Raw genomic sequence first — 22,904 nt, 5'->3', positions numbered from 1 at the left:
AACAATTTCTGGTTGGTGTTGACCCATGACAGAACCTTATTGGTGGTGGCCCCTCATTTGTGCAATGCCGACCCTAACAAGGTGTGTCAGTCTCCTTCACTATTGACTTTTATGATGAATTTTAAAACGTTCCTATTTACCTAGACATCTGATGGTTGGAAGGTCTGTCCCTGGCAATCGTGAAATAATTAGTTTTAGAGTAGGTGATTTTTAAAGAAGTTTTAATTTGTGATCGTTCTGCATTGACATATTTGCTTCCCTGGGCTCCTTTAGAGGAAGGTGCTGGATATAAATGTAATAAATAAATAATAAATTCTACCCGAAGGCAATGGCAGTATAACTTGCACTCCAATGTTACAGATTTTAAAGTTGTTTTCAGCTTTTCCAGGAAGAATGGAAATAAATTGAATAATACAATAAATGCTTCTTTGTTGTTACAGGAGCCTGAAGGGAATAGAGTTTTTAAATAATAAAAAATGTTTTTATTATTATCAGTTGACTACTGATTGTATTATTATATTCCTGATGAATCTTGCACCCCACTGAGGATTTTTCAATTGCTCATTTTATGTTGTTTTCCTTGGTTTATTTCTTAGTGAATTGTCTTTATTCGTGATTATATTAACCAGAGAGATTCTTATTGTGCTAAAGGCACCTCTAATACAGGACTCTCTGCAGATGTGGTTAAAGTAGGATTAGGGTATGAAATTGCGGGACATTAGGTTCTACCACCCCCGAAACCTTGGTTAGGTTCTAGCCAGGAACAGAGGACTAGTTGGAAATGTTAAAGATACTGTGTAAATATATAAAGATATATTGTGTAAATATATAAAGCTATTGTGTAAATATATAAAGAAGTAATGTGGGAATGATGACTGGAATACAGCAAAGAGGCTGATGAATGCCCAGAATACAGGGAAATGGCAAAAGACCTAAGGGCGCTGTTAGCAAGGGGGTGGGGGCAGAAGGTAAACTGGAATCTACTTGCAAATCCCTGAGTGAGTTATGAGGTTTCTGACTCAGTTTTTTACAATAGCGAAAATGAGGCTTTTCCAATGAGGCTGTTGAAACAATGAAAACCAAAAGTGGGTTTTTGTGTGAAAGAACAGTGAGCCCACCTCCCGTATCAAAAATAAATTATTTAACTCAATCAATGCTTAGTGGGGGAAGCCTGTTCTTTATATCTAAGTGTTTCACTGCTCATAATAATGAGACACCATTTTGCACCTTACACTGTTTGGTAAATTTCAGGGTTCTAGTAATAAATAAATATTTAGTAGTTTCTGCAAATACTGTATGCCCATCCATGCCTGATGGATCCCCCACCCCTTTCGAACTCTCTTCTATGTTATAGCTATATTGTCTAAAAGGTAGATTATGAGATATGGTGGAGAAGAGGACTCATAAGTGCCATGTACCTTTCGTTCACGTGGCTCAAATGTTACAAAATTAAATTATTAGGATAACTTTGTATGGAGAGAGAGAAATCAGAGTTCATTTATACTCTGGATTGTGCCAACTGAGCATTCTCTTTTCCAATAATGTACACAGATATTTAAGATTTTATTTATTTTTTGTTATTTTCAATTACTGTTGTGCTATCATATGCTTCTGTGTCATCATATGCTTCCTTGCACTTACGTTTTCCCATTGGAAACCATGGTCCTTGCTAGGGAAATTAAAAGCTTTTCCAGCTTTTCTGTTCAAATCCCTTTTCCCTAAGAGTTTGAATATTAAATTATGTATTTATTTTTTGACTTAAATATTTAGAGATGAATGCAAAGTAGCCACTGGAAGTAGGGTCCTTACAGTAAATAATTGTTGAATGAGCTTGATATAATGAATAGAGTTGGTGTGCTTGCTTCTTTATCCTGATCAGTTTAGACTAAAAGAAGGTAACAACCAAAAAACCCCTCCAAATATATTATAATTGTGCTTTGCATATTTTGTGTTTAGTTCAGGGCACACAGTGGATGTAATTCAGTGTTGCACTAAGACTAGATTGAACAATCTCCCTTCTGCTCTCCTCCCCCAAGCTATTTTAGACTCTCCTCCACAGGAGGGGGGAAGGTGTGGGCTGCAGGGGGGAGGAGATGGGGGAAAGTCCCATTGCCTTAGTGGGCTTTCTTTGATTATTATTTGTTTATTCATAAAAGTATTAATATACTACTAGATCACAAAGCATAGCAAAACAGTCAACAACACTAAAAGCAATTTAAAAGCATTGTGTGTAAACTGTATGTGCGTTTGTGAGCTAGAACAGAGGACCTAAATTGTAGTGTTGACTGATTTACTGTTATATAGCAGCGTCCCGTCCCCCCCTTCATCCTTTCGCCTTGAGGTATCTGGTGTTCTTCACCAGAATGCACAATTAGGTGGTGGTTTAGGAGTTTTGATCTGGAAGACTTTAAAACAGATTCCCATGGTAAAAAAGTGTAGTGACCTATAACCAGCAACCAGGTTACAATTTTAAGCCAAGTTAAAATTATTGATGTTTTATAGAATAATGGAAAGTGGAGCAGATAATGTTTATCAAGTTCAGTATAACTGCTTAGGTGTGGGTGCTTCCTTAAATGCAAGAAAAAATTGCATGGATTACACATATTATTGTGGGCATGTGGAGGATTGTGACGAAATATACTTTAGCTTGTATACTGTATAAAAAACTAACCTAGTTAGAAAATACTTTCACATTAAATATAGAAACATGATATTGATGCTATGTGCTAAGCATTTATATAGTAAATACTATAAATACTTTATGGATTTTATACTATATATCAGCTATAGTATTAATAATATTTAATTATGAAAACCTAATTGTATTTATACCAATAATTTCTAGCATTTACCAATTATATATAAACATGCTCTTAAAGGTATGTTCACTAGTTATTTTTCTAACAACAGAAACAATGATTTGGGAAATCAATTTCTCTTCTATATTTTATCTTTTAGTTCAGTGTTTGGAGATGACAACCAAAAGGAAAATTATTGGTCGCCTGGTGCCATGCCGATGTTTTCGAGGGGAAGAAGAAATTATCTCAGTGCTCGATTACTCCCACTGCAGCCTTCAGCAGGTGCCAAAGGAAGTTTTTAACTTTGAACGGACATTGGAGGAGCTTTATCTAGATGCCAATCAAATTGAAGAGCTACCTAAGGTAAACTCTGTTCTTTCTCTAATACACAAATGCAGTTGCCTTGCTGAATGAACATTTAAGGTCTGCTTGGAACTCGCAGTATAAAAAGGGAAATTGGCATAAACAAACTGCTGAGTTCAAGTATTTAGAGTTCTAAATATTCTCACTGTGTCAACTAATTACACATTTTCATACTTTTAGAAAATACTGCTTTCAGCTCTGCAAACAGACAAAGAGGTCTGTGGATTTGGTCCTTCCAAGTGTATGAATTGAAATTCCTTTATTAATGCCATGTTATTCAAGAAATATACATTGGGAATTATCTAGAATGTGCTAGAATTAAGTCACAACAAATTCTAAGCTCATGGGTATATTAATGATGTGTCATTTGCTTAAAATGAAGAAAATATTTTTTTTTTTTGGAGGCTAGAGACCTAGACATGGTGAACCCTATTTAACATTTTCACATCTCTTCCTGTTATGTATAAATGAGAAAATTTGTGGCATGGCACTATTATACAGTATTGTGCACTCCTTGCCTGTATCCCATGTTGTTTGCTGCTTCCGCTGGGGTACACAGATCAAGTAACATCAGGTTTCATTTCTAGCCTGGGTTAGATGTAATAGAAGGTGAATGTGGTGGCAGTCTACCTGAGAAGCCCTTGCTTACCCAGACTGACAGTCATAGCAGCAAGAGAGTAAAAGTCTCCTTTCTGTTACAATATCTACTTCACAGTTGCTCTCTTCCATCAGTAGATGTGAAAACTCAGATGTGGCATAAGCTTGCACTCCTCATTACCAGCCAACAGTACTGCTCACTGCTTTGATCATTACATAGGAAGTGTGAGTAAAGGAATTTGCACTTTCTCTTTCCTTTCTCTTCCGCCTCAAAACATAACATTTGAAGCCATTCACTGACTAGATTCCCACAACTTTACCTTTCCTCTAGTGTGAAGGATGGCAAACACATACACATCCTTCCCCCACCCAGTCATTTGTACTGCAGAAACAGCAAGAAACAAAATATTTTCTTTCTGTCTATCTTTTCCCTTTTCCGTGCAGTGCAAATGACAGAGGTGCCTGCCTATCTCCCAAGCCTCTGCGTTTTCCTGTGGGCTTGGAGAGAGGCAGTTTCTTCTGTCACTTGTTTTGAGAAGAAGCCTCTTGCTATTTCTTTCTTATCTTCTCCAAACTGCAGTGCAAACAGAACAGCACCTTGCCAAGGCCTTGGAAGCACGCAGAGGGTTTAGGAAGGTCTTAACACAAGTGAGTTAAGAGAAGAAATAGTACAAGAACAGCTGCAGTTCCTTATCTGCTCCAAGTCACAGTGCAAATGAGAAAAATCCTTGCTTCTTTCTGCAAATACCAAAGGACTTGAGGAAGGGGACAGGTTTGTAGAAAGCACAAGTGAAAGCTGGATAGCAAACGGATATTTTGTTGACACGTACAGCTCATCTGTATATTCATGTCACCATAGTGCCTCAAATCTCTTAAAATTTGAGATTTGCTGTCCATGTCCTTTTCATAGCTTTAGAGGAATTTTGCGAGAGAAAGAATGGGAGGATAACACTGACACATCCTCACTGGGAAACATAGCACAAAGCAACTTTCATTTTTGAGGGCTGGATGAGCTTTGGAAAGTTTACACGTCCGTGCAAAGCATTTCTTTTTGTGGCATCGTTATTGCATATTGCTGTTGTAGTGCTTAGTGCCCCAGTATCACATTACCAAATGCCAGTTTGTTAGTTCTTACCATGTACCGTAAGTAGCATCTGTTTGGGAGGGAACAACCTCTGCAGTGGCCCTTGCTTTATATGGAGCCGAATCTTTAAATTGACACTCTAGCCCAGGGGTCTGCAACCTTTAAGACAAAAAGAGCCACTTGGACCCGTTTCCGAAGGGAAAAAAAACTGGCAGCCGCAAAACCATTGCGACATTTAAAGCATGCGCGCCGCTGCCCTCCGATCTGACAGCGGACGGGAAGGTGACGTCGGGACGGTGCGTGACTAACGCACGCACCGACCCCATGCAACGTCACAGCCAGTACAGCGCCCGCCACAGTGGGGAGTGTTGGGGCGCACAATGCGCCTCCTCCCCATGCTAGTATCCACCCCGGAGCCGCGGCAAAGGTCTAAAAGAGCCACATGCGGCTCCGGAGCCGCGGGTTGCAGACCCCTGCTCTAGCCAAAGCTACACAGTATCCTTCATTCCAAATTATTAAGTCTCATTGACTTCAGTGGAGGAACTTAAAACTGCTTGACTTGGGTAGATGTTGCCAACTCTGTATTGTTCTGTTGCTAAACTGTCTCCCCTTTTCTTGCCTCTTTAGCCAAATTTGGATGCTCAGTGCAGTGGTTTATTCACTCCACCGGGCAATTGTTTATAACTGGAGAAGCAATTTAGTTATACTCTCCAGGGGGTTGAAGGAAAAGTGATATAGAGAAGTGAGTCATTTACTCAGCTGTATGTATCTGTTGATAGAGAAGACTCCAGATACCAAATCATATTTTTCTGCCTCATAGAGATGAAATGGTGTGTGATAGAGGTCAATTTGTCGGTAGATAGTTCAGAGTTATTGCTTCATTTTAATCATAATGTATGGTTACTATTTAATAATAATTTAAAGAGACTTTTTTTAAAAAGGGATTCCACTTTCTCGATGCGTGTGTGTGTAGAACACAAAATGTGTCATCTCGACTATCACATTTTAAAAAGAGATTCTAGCATGGAATTTTAACATGCGGTCACAAGTACATCACAATATAATTTTGTGCGTAATAGATAGTTGAGTGAGAAGTACAGCACCTCATTAAAATATGTGATAATCTATGAAGTCTTTATAGAAAATGCTGTTGAATATGCAAAAATCCTGAGGATCCATGTGGATCCATGCTTTGTAACAACGTTTTTGCACCACTGCGGCCCCAAGCAACAGTGGGTGCGTGATTTTTTTGGTGCAAGATGTAGCCATGGACATGCTATGTGATCTGATGGTGAATTTGGGGTGACCCAGTGCAAAAATCCTGAGGATCCATGTGGATCCGTGCTTTGTAACCACGTTTTAAGTGGGGAGGGAAGGAAAAGCACTCAAGGGACAAGGAGCATGCGTAGGGTGTGTGGAGAAGGATGCTGCTAATAATGCAGAAGAGGGGTTTAAGGGGAGAAGGAACACGCATGGGGTGTGTGGAGAAGGATGCTGCTAATAATGCAGAAGAGGGGTTTAAGGGGAGAAGAAGCACGCGTGGGGTAGGTGGAGAAGGATGCTGCTAATAATGAAGAAGAGGGGTATAAGGGGAGAAGGCTCCTCTCCTCTCCCACTTTGCTCCTTTAAAGCAAGCAGGCTCTGCTTTTCTCCCTCCTCCCCGCTCATCCCTGGCTTAGCGAGCTGAAAAACTTTGCTGCTATGTAGCGAGCTGAGTGGGGAGGAGAGAGGGACAGAGAGCCTGCTTGCTTTAAAGGAACCAACCGGACAGGAGCCGCTTACACTTGTGTAAGCGGCTCCTCTCCTTTCCCGCTTTGCTCCTTTAAAGAAGCAGGCTCTCTGTCCCTCTCTCCTCCCCACTCAACGGCTCTTCTCCTGCTTTGCTGTTTCAAAGCGAGCCACGGAGGAGGGAAGGAAGGGGAACCATGGATCCTCTTCTCACAACTGCAGCAGATCACCCCCGCCACCCGTAGGCATTCCCTCCATAACAGGCACAGACATTTCCCCTTACTTTCTGGGAGAGAAAAAGTGAGTGTTATGGTGCAAAAAATACAGTAGCTTGTTTATCTGTAGATAGTAGATAGATTAGACCCTCTCCTCACTTGATCCAGGACAGCAACTGTGGCAAAATTGCCAGGATGTTACAGTGCAAGTTAAAAGGCATTCCCTGCCCCCAGGATTCATGCTACAATAACGTTACCTTTTTCTTAATTCATCTAGCTGAGATTTGCATTGATATCAATAAAAATAACTTTTCAAACTCATCGGCTCTCCATTTTGAACTCTTATGCTAAGAACATGTAGTTTGAAATCTTGGAACTTTTGGTGACCTTAGCTGTACCCATAAAAATGTACATGAACTTAATTCTATGCTTCTCATTCTGTGGAACCACTACACTGATTATAAAATGTGTTTTCTTATGCCAGTGAGGTCATTTACATAGTCCATACACCAAATCTCAACAAGCTATAACATGGTTTGTCCATTGAGCTATTTCTCTATTAAAGCAGAGAGCATAATCTTAAATTCTAGATCCAAATGCTTCTTCTATAGCAGGCTTCCTCAACCTTGGCCCTCCAGATGTTTTGAGACTACAATTCCCATCATCCCTGACCACTGGTCCTGCTAGCTAGGGATCATGGGAGTTGTAGTCCAAAAACTGCTAGAGGGCCGAGGTTGAGGAAGCCTGTTCTATAGTCTATGAGCCCTTAGGAACTTTTTTTTTGTGCAGCTAGGATTCTGAAAAACTACAAAATAGATGGGCGACCTAAAGCTCAGCAGTTAGTAGCATATGAATTCCTGTGTAAAAGAAATAAGTACATATTGCATGTTGGTTATGCCCATTAGAGTCTTAATGTTCAATGCCATCATAATTTCTTAGAGTTAAATAAGATTTCCTGAGAAAATGTATATCTTAAAAGGCTCTTCAAAGTAATTTGATTCCTTTGTGAGTGCATTTCTCACTCTGCCTTATTGTTGCCATTACTTGCCATTTCTTTCAAAGTGAAAAGCAGATGACAGAATTATTCCAAAAGGAACTCTTTTCTTAGCGTAAATTGGCTTGCATTAAGCTACTGCATTCACCAGCACAAATTAATGGTCTCTGTATAGTAGCTTTCAGACTTTCTGGAGCAATATTTTTATTTTGTCCTTTGCTAATAGATGATCGGGCCCATCATAAAATATGAGGTAGCTATGCTAATCCACACTGAATGCTTTTTAAAAGTGAGTTTTGTTAGTCCATAGTTTGTTCACCAGCATTTTAGCACTAGTATTAATTACACATTGTTTGCATTTTAACATTGTGGACTATGGTCACATTGAATTATAGTTCTGCTCCCTTTTGAGTTTTATAAACATATCATAAAAAGTGAAGAGATGGTTTCAAAATCTTACAAGAACAGATTTATGGTCACCTAAATTTCATAGTATACCAGTACAATATCTTATTCTTAGGTCTCTAAGATAATTCCCTCCTCCAATCATTTGTGTGCCAGTTTTTCTGTAATTGGTAGGCCTGTTGTTTCTAATCACTCCCATTAAGAAGTCTGGATCTCTAATCTGCAACTGAACATAGGAAGCTGTCTTATACTGAGGTGCCTATAGCTCAGTTCTACACTACTTTGCAGCAGTTCTCCAAGGTTTCAGAGAGCAAGCCCAGCCAGACCTGGAAATGCTAGGATTTAAACATGGGATGTACAAAACAGGTGTTCTGTCACTGAGTTTCCCTGGGAGCTGAAGGATTCACTCTCGGGAGGGACATGTAAAAGGGAGCATGTTCTGCTGCTCTTTAGAGATCAACCTCATGTACACTGGGTCTTACTGGCCATGAGCAAATGTGCTTTATTTTATTGCCTCTAAATGTTAACACTAGACCAAAATTTAAAGCAAGGATCATAACCAATTTTCTCTCGTTTTTGCAGCAATTATTCAACTGTCAAGCTCTGCGTAAACTGAGTATCCCAGACAATGACCTTTCAAGCCTGCCAACCAGCATTGCCAGTTTAGTGAATCTCAAAGAACTTGACATCAGTAAAAATGGTAAGGAAAAATGTCTGTCCATTCCTTTTCATTTATCATAGAATCACAAACTTAAACCAATGGAAAGGTTGAAGTAAGAGCTACCTTTACCATGCTTATTTATAAAGTAATTTATCAGTCACCTTTTGCCCCCAGCCCACTCAAGGCAGCTTATGGAGCATACAAACATAATAATAAAAGACTTAAAATAGCAGCAGCACTAACAAGTAAAGCAGCAATGTAAAAAAAAATTCAGATAATGAAAAGCTGTTCATGTTAAAATACCTCTCTAACAACCAAGGCCTTGTTTAGAAGAAGGCTACCTGATATGAATGAGGTTCTATAATCCACTTAAAAGTTTATAGCATTGGGGCCAAATTGGGCAGTTGCATAATGTGGGAGTCACCATTTTAGATTAACTGAAGCTTGCTGAGTCATGTGAACCAGGACCATGCACATGGAGGGCAGTGTGTGTATCAATAGTGGGATGGATTGATAATGAACAGCTATGTCTATTTCTAATTATAAAGTAAAATCAGTACATGGGGAAATGCCACATTTTTATCATTTGTTAAACCAGGGTTTGAGATGGAAAGAATGCTAAAAATATTAATTTCTTTTCAGACCCTTTTTCTCATGTATTGTTTTTGACAGCATTAAAAGAATTCTCAGTTGCCCTGAAGAATAGTTTATTCCTAATATTATTATTAGAATTTCTTACACATCTTTCACCATTAGGTCCGGGTTACAGCAATATAAAAATACAGCATTAAAATCAGTGGTGATTGGAGTACGGGATATGCCTCTTGGTTTAAACCAGCTAGAATTTGTGCCTGAGCTGGAAACTTTGGTTAGCTTAAATAAGTCTCCTCAATGCTGTCCGACAAACATTTTGCATTACAGTGAGACAAATAATGAGTGGTAACGAAGGTTTGTTCTTGAGTTTGTCTGGACAAGACATTTAGGATAGCACACAAAGTAAAGCTATGACTTAGTTCGTAGCACCCAGCAGCAGGAAAATTAGGGGAGTAACACAGAAGCCATGATCTTGTTCTTGAAACATCCATGCTCATGTGTTTTGCATTATGTGTGAAAGGTCAAAACAAACAAAAAACAGGTAAAGGACCCCTGGACAGTTAAGTCCAGTCAAAGGCGACTGTGGGGTTGCAACACTCATGTCGCTTTCAGGCCGAGGGAGCCGGCGTTTGTCCACAACATCTCTCCGGGTCATGTGGGCAGCATGACTAAACTGCTTCTGGTCTACTTGCGCTGGCATGCTTTCGAACTGCAAGCTTGGCAGCAGCTGGGACAGAGCAACAGGAGCTCACCCCATTGTACAGATACGAACCTCCAACCTTCTGATCAGCAAGCCCAAGAGGCTCAGTGGTTTAGACCACAGTGCCACCCGCTCCCTCCAGAGAAACAAGCACTCTGACCTTTATACCAACCAGAAGGAGAGGAAATATTTCCTCCAGTCTTGTTAAAGTGTTTTTTTTTTGGGGGGGGGGGAGGGAGAAAGATGAGAACATCTGTAAGCACTAGACAGTTTATTAAATGTCCTTGCCTATATATCCTTGCTGATATATCGAGTATTTAAGATGCCAGGAAACAATGTTTCGTTCCCTACAAACTGTTAATTACAGAATTCTATATCTTTTCTAGAATTATAAAACATAGCTACCATAATGCTTACTTTAGATCATGACTGTACTTTTTTCCACCTCACAATATGTGTAATATATGAAACATGTGAGGAACATTTAGGTGCTTCCATGCTCAGTGCTTTGCTGCAGAATCTGACTAGTTCTGCAATGGCCATCAGGCACAATTGATGTCCAAGAGGAAGGAAGAACTGTGTGCTGTGTAGACTTTAGCTTAATATAGTCTTCAAAATAGGACTTGACTAAAGCTAAGCAATTTCTAAGTGCCCAGGGGAATTTCATGAGCAGAACAAAACCTCAAAGGGATATATTCTGACACCAAAGCACATAATTGATTCTCTTTAATTTTTGCTGCTACCTATTTGGGCACTCTGCTTGTCTAATGGTGTCAGAATAGAAGTGTTACATAATGCACAGGATGTATCATTACAATGAACATTATGTTATGTTCAGTCCACCTTTAGGGCTGCAGCTATTTTTATTTTTGTAAAATCGTCTCTCTTCTGCAACGATCAATGCTTGCTTTATTTTAGAGCCAGTTTAATGTAAACTTTCTCAGCTTATTTCACTTGCCAGTGTATCATCACTGCATTGGGCTTACTTGCACCTCTAGCAGACAATGGCACCAGTAGCTTTTACAGGAAATAAACTGGCCCCTCTTCATTTTTTTTGCTCCATGTTTGCTTAATCCTTTTTTTCATCCGTCAATACAGAGATGACTCCATGCATGCCCAAACCTCCCAGCCCACGGTTTTATATCCGTTCACCTTGACAGAACCAGTTGATGATGAATGGAGTAAAGGGTCCGTAATTAAAGAACCAGACCTCAACCAGACAATATGTTTCAAGATGCTCACTACATGCCACTCTTACGCTGTGCCCTAGCCACTCTAGGCTTGTTTTCAAAATCAGCAGAAAACAGACACTGTGCAGACCCTTCCTGCCACTGTAGACCCTCAGCCAACTTGTCCCCACTCCAGTGGTTATCAAAAGAGTCACTAAATTGAAGGGGAATGCTCCCATGCAATTCAGGAAGTCAGCACAGCTTTGCCAATAAGCATTACACACTGGATACAGATTTCATGGACCTCTTAAAGACCCTATCAATGGACAAATCAGAACTTGTTACCAAAGGATGGAGATGCTTAGTTAAATGATACCTCTGACAGGTGACTGGATTTTGCCCTTAGGCCTATTCATGATGCAATAGCACTATCTATCCATGCATCTTCTGCAGCATCTATGTTTGCTAAACCATCTCAAGTAATGGGTGAAGGATCTTCTCACTACTCCATAACAGGATCCTGCATGCATCGCAACACCTTACTGATGATATCTAGGATGGCAGCATTCATGGTGGAAGCTGCTTTCAAAGTCAACCTCTCCACAGCATCTTTCCTTGAACCAGTGCTCCCCCCCCCCCAAGAACCCCGGAAACTGCCAATGATGCAATCCATGACCAAGTGTGTGTGTGTGGGGGGGGGGGGTAATCACCTACACGCACTAATACTTTTTTGATTCTTACAACAGCGGATAAATGGATCCTGAATACCATCTGCTGTGGTTACTGCATAGAATTCAGCAGTCACCCTCAACCTTGGTTCATCCTATCACCCCTCTCTGCTTCACCCTCCAGTTGCTAGATTGTGAGAGACTGTGTCTAGCTGTTACACATGTATCATGAACCCACATGCATGTCTAAGCACTCACATGTATTCATACACACGACAATGAAAGTTTTGAGATATTTTGCTAGAGTTACAAGGTACACCAATTTATGAATATGTGCTTGCCCACTCTCACTTTGTCCATCTTTCAAATCAAGAGTTTAGAAGAACTCTTAATTTCCTAGTGAGAAAATGACTAAAATTGGCTATCCTATTTGCTTCCCCCTCTGTGTTTTGCTTTAACAAAAGGTGAAAGAAAAACTGTAATCATAGTATAAGTGATTAACTGAACCTGACTATCTCTTTGTCTGCTTCCTGTACCACCATTAGCTTGAAAGCATCCATTCAAAATGTTAAGTAGATTTTAATGGTAGCTAGATTTACATGTACGGTCTTTACAGGGTGTGATATATTTTCAGGACACTTGAGATCGGGCTGGTACCAGGGTCAAGCAAGGTTCATGATGGAGAACCTCATGTCATATTTTAGTTATTTCAGTTTTACAGTTATGACATGCTAAACCATAGAAATAAGCTCAGATTCACACACCTGTTCACACAACATCTCATCAACATGGCAGCAATAGAACCGTACTGCCAAAGAACACTCATTAGGCATTTACTTGATCATGTTTGTAGTTCCCACAAAAGACCACAAAGTCTGGAGGGCAATTCTCAGTCTGAAATATCTCTACTGCTGGGTGATCTACAAAAAATTATGACCGGAATCCTTAGCCTCCTTCAAGTAACCCCTTCATCTCAACGACTTCATGACATCCATAGACTTACAGGATGGAAACCTGCATGTTCCTTTTCATCCAAAGTACCAGGAATGTCTTCTATTCTCCATTGGCCCATATCATTACCAGTTCAGAGCCCTCCCGTTCAGATTGGCCTCGTCTCCAGGAGTCTCCACAAAGGTAATGGTTGCACTGGTGTCTCACCTCTGCCTCCAGGGCTTCCACATCTACTCATATTTAGACAACCTCCACCTTCTTCTACAGATTTTTTACAGCAGCTGAATTTGGGTCTGCTGTTGGTTGATGGCTGAAACACATTTTATAATAGACAATAGTGAAGGTTAGTCCATGAGGACAAGTGGGCAGTGCCCCACTAACCTTACTCAGCCCAACTCTGCCTTCTTATTCAGTCCAGGGGTTGATATTGGCTGTCAGCTTTCTCCTCTTGCCCATTATAGAATTTACTTCCGAGCCAGCCACTCCCTCCTGCACTCAGGATCACTTCAAGGAATCATGAAAAGATCCCCACTGGATTGGGACCCACATCTATAACAGGGAAAGAGCTTGCTCAGCATCAGGGCAGCAGCAGCAAAACAAAAACAAATTTTTATTCCAAGGTTGATGCTGGTGCTGTGATAGGCGCCGCCATTTTAGTGCAGCAGCTGTTTTGAACACAAGCTATAGGAGTGGAGGCAAGAGCGCCATCTGGTTACGTCCGGCCAACCTTCAGCCATATTTCTGATAATTGCCGACATGAAGTCAATTTGTCAGCTTTGACTTGTTTGTATCTGCCCATCATTACACCTCTGTGCTGCACTTTTAATATGAACGCTACAGGAAGAAATCCAGCATGGGAAGAAGCTCTCATGACAAAGACTTGTAAACAGGGGCATTTAGCAGAGGAGTCTGAGGGGAAAGCCTGGAGTGCTGACTCACAATGTATGTAGGACCAAGAGACATGGACTGTGAGGGAGCTACTGCAGTGACCTGCAACACCTGTGCCATGTTTGTCTTCCTGCCTGATAATGTGCAAAATACACCTGCAGCAAGAGTAATATGGTTGCTTTACCTGAAGAGAAGGTGGGGATAAGGTGGTGCTATATATTCAAGCTGTCCTATGTACCTAAAGGTGTTTGCTAGGAGATTAAAAAAACCCCAAAACATTGCTAGAAAAGTTTGTTCCTTTTCAAAGACAAGGAGTCATTGAATAAGGACGGTCTCCTAGTCCTTGGGTGATAAATTCAGCTTTGATACTTTGTTTTTCTGTGTCATTGCTTGGTGACTTCCTTTGCATTTTATCCACCTCTCGATGATTTACTCTATTTCATTTTCAGAATAAACATCCACAGGCTATAACCTTGACATGCGTAATAAAAAAATTAACATAAGTAAGTTCCTGTGATGAGTCATGGGCTAAGAAGAAAGACAATATTAATACAAGTACAAGCAAAGGCAGTAGCACCCGCCAGAGCACTCTGCTTCCTTTACTAACGTCTTAAGAACAGCAGGGATCTTTCTGTTATTGGCACATAATTTGCAGTTGTAGGTAGTTATGTATTAACACCAGCTGATCCTGTAACATTGCAGTGTGCTTTCAATTAGCTCTCTTCTTCATTTTTCAATCATATATTGCTTTTTCAGTCCTCATTCAGCTTCTCATGGCCAAGAAGGCCACAGTCTTGCAACCACCCAGTCAAGAGCCGTTTGACTGAAGTTTTTTGGATTATTAGACTTTAGAAAGTTTCTACATTATTACATTATTAAATAATCTAGCTAAATTCTAGATTAAAGCAATTTATTAACTGCTGGGTAAAATGGATGCTGTTTAGGGTGTGTTATTGGCTAATAGCACATCCCTGTATTCCCACAGCAGAGGTTTTGGTACTGACTGTTTGTGGTAGTGTATTTGTTTACCAATAGCAAGATGTTATATATAGGTGAAGGGGAACCTGTGACCACTCAGCCCTCACCCAGAAGAAGCAAGGATGAGGCATATTTAAAACAAAACAGGAACATTATTTGTTCATGCTCAAAGGCATTATAGCTTAGTGGTTACTTTTGCAAGGCACAATACTTTACAGTATTTCAAACAGACTTTCAATGAAGTATAAAGGATTGCATTTAGAGGGGGAAATGGTTAGATATGATCCCTCTACAGAAGTTCTTCCACATGCTGATAGAGTTCTTTCAATCCTAGCCATACCCATAATTTTTTAAAAGCTCAGATGTAATTACTACAATGTGTGGAATTGTGATCTGCTTAGGACTAAAATGAGAGTTTAGGTACTTTAAAGACCAGTCATTTGTTGTATTCCTTCCCTGATAACATACATCTTTGTTCTCTTTTTAGGGATCCAAGATTTCCCAGAAAATATAAAGTGCTGTAAGTGTTTAACAATAATTGAAGCCAGTGTCAATCCTATTTCTAAGTGAGTATCTGTCAATGAAGTTAAATGTTTCCTGTTATATATGTTCAGTGGTTTGCATATTAATGTATGTAATGTAAAGTGAAGGTATAACACATGGATGGAATTGTCATTTGGTTATAATGAAGCTATGCAAGAAATTTTTGTCCAAACTGCGGGAGGCAGTGGAAGGCAGGAGTGCCTGGTGTGCTCTGGTCCATGGGGTCACAAAGAGTCGGACACAACTAAACGACTAAACAGCAACAAGAAATTGAGTGAAGTGTAAAATAGCCTTACAGCAAATTCTGCAGTGACTGCTAGGAAAAAAGGTGGACACATTTTAAGAGTTGTACTGATTTAGTTTTCTATATTGTATTTTTATTTTCAATTAGGATTTATTTCTATAAAAACATACACAAACAAAATTTCAATATTGTAAGTTTTTAGGGTTATTGAAGAGGGTATGAAGGCTGATGCCATGCAGAACCCAATATGAGGAACACGATAAGCTCCCAGTTTATAAAAACCATTTTCCAGCACTTTTTAAGAACATGGATAAGTTTCTTTTACCAAGTCAGACCATTGATTTATCTTGCTCAAAATTTTGAGAACGGTAAACTCTGCCTTAGGAATCCACATGGGTGTGAACCAAAAGAGGCATAGCAATCCCTGGAGCTTGTAGTGGTTTAAGGAGGATTATATTTTTTACTTTTATTTTTAAAAGTATTTTCATGCTGCTACTCATATACAAACCAAACATATATATGTATAATAAAAACCATATAAAAATAAAAAATCAGAGATCAACTCCTACAGAGAGATATTTTCTTAATTGTCTGCATGAGCTTGGAAACACAGAAAAGTTATCAGCAAATGTTTAAAGATTAAAACAGAAGATGCCTGCTGAATCTCTTCCCTGTTTCCCAGGCACAGGAGCCACCCACCAAAAAAGGCTCAACCTTCCCAGGATTCAAGCACAGATTATTAGTCCCCGTCGGGTCCACCACTACATTCAGAGTTTTTGCATCCTCTCGTGATTTCAGATGTTATGCAGAAATAGAGCTGTGTGTCATCAGCATAGTGACACCTTACTCCAAAACTCCTAATGACCATTCCCAATGGCTTCATATAGATGTTAAATAGTACTGGGGAGAGAATAATACCTTGCGGAACCCTGTAGCACAAGTGCCAGGGGACTAAGGAGTACTAATCCAGTGCTGCTCTCGGAACACAGTCCTGAAAGTAAGAGTGGAGCCATAATAATATGGTGCCTCCAATACCCATCTCACTTGAGGATATCATAATCAACAATATCAAAAGCCACTGATATATTGAGCAGAATTAACAGGGTTGCATTTCCCTGTCTCTCACACAATAAAGGTAATCCATTAGAATGAAAAGGACTAAAGTTTGGTTCAGAAATAGACTCTGAATCCAGATTGTAATGGATCAGATAAGCAGTCTCATCCTTGAATTTGATTTCAGTGGGAATGGAAATCAGTATGCCAGCTCCAAAGCTGGCATGTTGAGAGACCTTCCTTCCCCCCTCTCCGCTATTAGAGCACCAGTGTGGGAGGAGTGAGAACTGTAAAAAGGAGGCCTTCATGGGTTGGCCTGCTCCACTAGCAGATCTCTCTTTCCACACAGAGAGGGTGATCTGCAAAATCTTACAGCCCTTGGAATTCCTAGGTAGGAACCATAGAATTGTGCCCTTCAAAACTTGAATTGATCCATATGGTAGCATATTTGCCAGCCAGTGTTGTCCATGTGGATCATAGTAAGCCACTGCTGAAAGAGCTGCATTGGCTGCATTCTTTTCATAGATCAATTCACATTGCTGATTGTGATGGCCACCTCCCAGCCACCATGGGTCCCTTTCCGTCTGAGGGCATTGTGTTCCCTGATAATACAGAGTGTATCCCTCTGTTCAGTCCAGTCTCCTACTTTAAATAACAGCTGTCGCCAGACAAGGGATAAATTAATTAGCTTCCAAAATTTCCTGGGATCTCTTAGGATAGCAATGTATTAAAGCTTCTAAGTGCAAGGGTGTTATAATTAAGAGAGAGTGCACCATGGCAAACTAAGGCCTGGGGGCCGGATCTGGCCCAGTTGCCTTCTAAATCTGGCCCACAGACAGTCCGGGAATCACTGTGTTTTTACATGAGTAGAATGTATGCTTTTATTTAAAATGAATCTCTGGGTTATTTGTGGGGAATAGGAATTCGTTCATTCCCCCCCCCCCAAAAAAAAATATAGTCTGGCCCCCCACAAGGTCTGAGGGACAGTGGACCACCCACCTGCTGAAAAAGTTTGCTGACTGCTGGTGTACACCATGTTTATGAAGCAGGTTCTAAAGTTTACTAAAACAGAAAAAATGAACTTTTTTGGAGGTGGGGATGATATGCCATGCAAAAGTTACACAAACCCACTATATTTCCTTTGGAGCAAAATAAAGCAGTTTAAAACACCATCCACTTTCCCAGGACTAAACTGTCCCCGAACTCATCTGATTCGCAAAAGAATCTTAATCTGCTTTGTATTCCTCTTTCATGGGTCTTGTCACAGGATGCCTGGGGTTGCCAAGGGAGGAGCATAGGTAACAATAAATGACGTGACAACTGGATCAACCACTGTATGGGAAGCAGTACTAACTTGTTCTTTCCAGGGTGGGTGTCAGGAGCCCTGTGAAGGTATCATGGAGTGGGTGGTTGAGTCTGGAGGAACAATGGGAGGAGCTCAGAGAGCAGGAGTTGTATGATCCTGGAGTGAGTCACAATAGGTTAAGCTGCCCCCTCTGAGCCTCAAAAGGTATCTGATCTCTGGAAGAACCCAGTGTTCTGGGGTTGGAGAGTTAGACCATGGGAAATGCCCAGGTGGGATAATAGAGAAGTGTCCCACCCCTCTCTCACTCCTCAGTGGCCTGACAGCCACAGGTGATGCAGCTGACTTGTAGCTTGCCTTATGTGCCGATGTGAACTACACCTTGAGAACTGACAGAAATGGAGTTGTGAGTTAAAGTTCTTAACTGAAGGGGGAGAGTTTCCCTCAGGCCTAGAGTACTGGTCCTGCACGTACTTCCCATCCAGCTTCAGCGGAGGAGCTCACGCAGATTGTAGAGGCACAGCCCATGCTGACAGAGGATAATGAAGAGCAAAGACCACTGTGGAAAGATGGGTCATTATTTGACGGCATGCCCCGCCAAAGTGGTTATCAAGACACCAGCACCAGAAAACTCCCAATCCTAGCTCTTGAACAAGTCCAGGAGCTGGGACCAAAGAAGAAATGTGGACCTCCCATGGAGTCCCTGAGATGCCACTGCTGCCCAAACCAGCTATCTTACCTGATGTTCTGCATCTCCTGTTGAGGGAAAGGGGTACCCACTTGAGTCTTGATCAACTCAGAGCAGCCAGCAACTTTATGGACTGAGCAGCACAAGATATAGTTGTGGAAGCTCAACAAGCTGCTCACTATGGAGACCATTGTCCCAAGGGGGACGGTGCTGGTGTCAGGTGTTGTCACCCATGCAGTCACTTCACTTCTTTTTGGAATTAATTGCTGGGCCACCAGAAGAACTTGAAATTTCATCTGGCAACCCTGTTGGGTTTTCTCATTGTCTTGGTGTTGACCTGGCTCACTTTGCATGATCCATGCATCTCCCTGGGGCAGATATCACTAGCCTTCTCCTCAGACTACTGTTAGCATTGCCAGGGGACCCGAGCTGTTCTGGCCATGAGAGCCCTATCACAAGACTCTGGGGAGACCTTGCCACCTCTCACAGGCAATAAGTGCTCCGTCATTCAATTACACAAATTAAAAGAAGATGTAACACACAACCCAAATAAGAATTATTATGGTCATTTATGGGCGGGGGTGGGGTGGGGAATGGCAGCACATTTCATAGATAGAGCATAGTACTCATTCTGCATAAAATGGTATGTTCTATTGGTAACAGTAAAAATAATGTTTAATTCCAGAGGTTGTAAAAAGTGTCATTGATATAATTTGCTTGTAATTTCAAAATTAAATCCACTACCAAAAAGCTTACACAGACAAATTAATGGGATGATGTAATATTAAATAGTTAGGTGCATAAATATCAACCTAAAAGAGCAAGATAGTGTATCATTTGCTGCAATAGATGGCAAAATGTTAGATCTAAGAAGCAGCTCAATATATTTTATCTATTCACTGTATAGCAATGAAGGTGTGAGTTAGGGTATGTATCTGCAGGGACTTACTTATATTGTTCCCATAGTAACAACAGTATGAAAGCTAAAGCTTTAACTTGTTTTTTAGGCTCCCAGATGGCTTTACGCAGCTTTTAAACCTGACCCAGCTCTACCTAAATGATGCCTTTCTGGAATTTCTTCCAGCTAATTTTGGAAGGTAAGCACAAATTGTGACACTTCCCTTTTATGAAAAAGCATGTGGATTTTAATTTTTTGATTGAGGGAGTTGGGTGTTTTTAGCCAAGGAGGAGAAGGAGACTAAGAGGAAATATGGTAGCCATCATCAAATATCTGAAGGACTGTCACATGGAAGATCAAGCAAGCTTGTTTTCTGCTGCTACAAGAGGGTAGGACGTGAACCAAAGGATTCAAGTTACAAGAAAAGAGATTCTGACTAAACATTAGGGAGAACTTCCTGGAGGTTTTTAAACAGAGATTGGATGACCACCTGTCATGGATGATTTAGCTGAGATTCCTACATTATAGGGGATTGGACTAGATGACCCTTGGGGTCCCTTCCAGCTCTACAGTTCTATGATTCTTTGATAGTTTATAAACTATCATTCTAGTTTTTACTTTTTGATAGCTATGATAACCCTTTCTTTCTGAATTAGAAGTGCAATCATGTCTACTCAGAAGTAAATCCTGTTGTATGCCCTATATGATTGAAGACTTAATTGGTGTTTCTTAGGGTAACCTGACTTGGAGAAAGAGATCCTACTACTAATGTAATGAGAGATTGATAGAGATGGAAGAGAGATAATTCTGAGCTGAATGACATCAGAGCTTAAACCCCCACACCAACAGGCTATACAGTAGACTGCTGAGGCCCAGTCTTTAATCAACAACACCAGGAGTGGGGCAGTACCGCTACTTAACTGTGCAGTGACGGGGGCAAGGTGAGGGGGACACCAGTGGAACCAGTCAGGTGTTTCCCCCAATGTGCCCACGCTAACCTGACTTTGGCACCACCCCTTCACCCTAGTAATTTTCAGGGATGCCATTATTGGGAGGCCATCACCACAGCACCACCCTGACCCACTGACTGCTCCTGCTGCTACAACAGTCAATATGAAGATGGAATGAAATTTGCCAGTAAATGTATTTGAATGTGCTTTTGGACACTGAGGTCTGTTGAAATGTGATGGGGCATTTTTTTTTCTGGGGATGAAAAGAAACAACAGTGTTTCCTGACTTGTAAAATAAATATATTTGAGAACAAGTAGGCAACTTGCCGCCTATTGCTTTTAAACTGTTAACATTCGTTAACAATTGCTTTTGCATGTAACTGCAAACCATGGTTTGACACAATGGGAACAAGCCCTCTGATTGCAGATTTTCCACTTTAACTCACTTCAGGTGAAATACTCAAGTTCCATTTAAATATTACAGCAAAAGTAACAAACGACAATTTGAAAGTTGCTCACACTTCTGTTTTGCTTTAATGTATGGATCAGCTCTGACTCATAGCATCTAATATAATTTGCTTTCTCAATGTACTTTCTACATTTTTTATCTACCAGTGGAGTTATTTGAGGGTGTGTTTCTAGCTTTTAGACACCTTAGTTACCTAAACTAATGTAGTAGCATTCTTTTAGCATACCACCTGGATCTTGCAATAATAAAAGTTAGACTAATATGGAGTGGGATTTTGACATTGCCACATTATTATTTTTGTTGTTTCCTGTTCTATTTCAGGGGAGGCGTTAACCCATAAAGCCATAGAGACTTCTAAATTGTATTGGCTTGTTTGTCAGGGGGAAAATAATAACGTGGTGCGAATTTGCTTGAATTGTTCAAGTTATATGAATGTTAAAATAATATGAGCAAACAAAAGCTCTTCTAGCTCTTCCAGATAATAATGCATTACATAGTTTTAATAGCTTTCCAAATTGTAGTTTAGCTTCTTTAAGCAGATCAGTTTATTTTGCTTTAGATACATAGTGAGAGCCTTAGGCTGTCAGTGGTTATGTGAGAATCAACTGTGTGTGATTCACACAGGAAGCATTTGCATATTTCATATGAAATTACATTGTTTGCTCTCTGGAGGATGACAAGTGTATTTATCCTTATCAAAAATTACAAACATTGTGGGAATATGTTTTGCTGGGATCCTTGAGAGAGCATTAGAATAGTTTCTCTTTTCTTGTGTACCATAGGAGGCCTCTTCTTATCTTAATTTTCTCTTTTAATAGAATCATAGAATTAGAGTTGGAAGAGACAGTGAGGGTCAGCTAGTCCAACCCTCTACAATTCAGGAATCTCAACTAGATCATACATGCCAAATGGCCGTCCAAGCTCTGCTTAAAAACCTCTAAGGAAGGCGAGAGTACCACCTCTCATTGGAGTCTGTTCTACTGCCTAACAGCTCTTCCTGTCAGAAAGTTCTTCCTGATGTTTAGTCGGAATCCTTTCTTGTAGATTTCATTATTTTAGCTGACAGAAACAAAATTCATTGATGGATTTTCTACAATTCTCTAAAATATATGATGTCTTGAATCATGTGTAAGATGTTCTTTTTTTATTCTGTTTGCTATGAAATGAATAAAGCTTATAAACATCATTTATATAGCAACATTTATTTCAACATTCTGCATTTGTGCCTGTTAATTGCTTCTCTGTGATTTGTCAGGATCTTCCAGAAGAACACAGCCGGCAATCACTGTCATGAAGTTAGATAAAATTCTAGAACCGCAAATATCTACTGAATATTAAGAGTCAGCATATTTGTCTTAATTAAATAATCTGCAAAAAATAATTTCAAGCTGTTGCTTTTCACCTACAGATATATGGCTATGATTCTCATTAGAGGTTGGCAAGGTGAACTGGATAAATTTTATGCAAATATACGGCTAGCATAATTTATGTTAAAACAAATAGCTTATTAGCAATTCTTGTATATGTTTAATGACTTCCTAATTTGAATTTATACTCTTTTAAATTTTGATACTTTTAGACTTGTTAAATTACGAATATTGGAATTACGAGAGAATCACTTGAAAACTCTACCAAAGTAAGTGCTTATATATTTTAGTTACCTCATATAGTCAAAGAATTGTCCCCCCCCCCCTCCTGTTATGAATTGTGCTGTTTTGTTGTGTGATTCCCACTGCTGTTTCTATTTTGGAACATTGTGCCACTGGGGGATATATTAATGGCTATAAATATAAGCAAAAATGAGTAAAAGGTAGATAAGAATTAAAAAGCATACACATTCTAACAAACTTTAATCAAAATTTGATAAATTATGGGTAAGACCCAACCATTGGTAAACACATCTGTTACACATATATGTTTTCCTAGTATTCTAGATAATAGTTTTGTTTGTATGTACCAGCTG

General features: G+C 40.0%; 1 protein-coding gene across 14 annotated transcripts in view; it reads left to right on the top strand.

Moving 5' to 3' along the window:
• LRRC7 (leucine rich repeat containing 7) overlaps positions 1 to 22,904 on the top strand; it is a 169,136-nt gene that overhangs the window by 59,592 nt on the left and 86,640 nt on the right. For all 14 annotated transcript variants that reach the window (XR_003707175.2, XM_028733098.2, XM_028733111.2 and 11 more), the window contains 5 exons: positions 2,959 to 3,161; positions 8,767 to 8,884; positions 15,281 to 15,359; positions 19,632 to 19,721; positions 22,521 to 22,577. Coding sequence is in view for 13 of the 14 variants with exons in the window: in XM_028733111.2 (XP_028588944.2) it covers positions 2,959 to 3,161; positions 8,767 to 8,884; positions 15,281 to 15,359; positions 19,632 to 19,721; positions 22,521 to 22,577 (547 nt within the window). In the remaining variant the exon portion in view is untranslated. The remainder of the gene's footprint in view (positions 1 to 2,958; positions 3,162 to 8,766; positions 8,885 to 15,280; positions 15,360 to 19,631; positions 19,722 to 22,520; positions 22,578 to 22,904) is intronic.

Source organism: Podarcis muralis, chromosome 5, assembly GCF_964188315.1.
Source record: "Podarcis muralis chromosome 5, rPodMur119.hap1.1, whole genome shotgun sequence".
Lineage (NCBI taxonomy): Eukaryota > Metazoa > Chordata > Lepidosauria > Squamata > Lacertidae > Podarcis > Podarcis muralis.
Note: the sequence above shows the minus strand (reverse complement) of the source record. Positions and strands in the feature narration are given on the sequence as shown.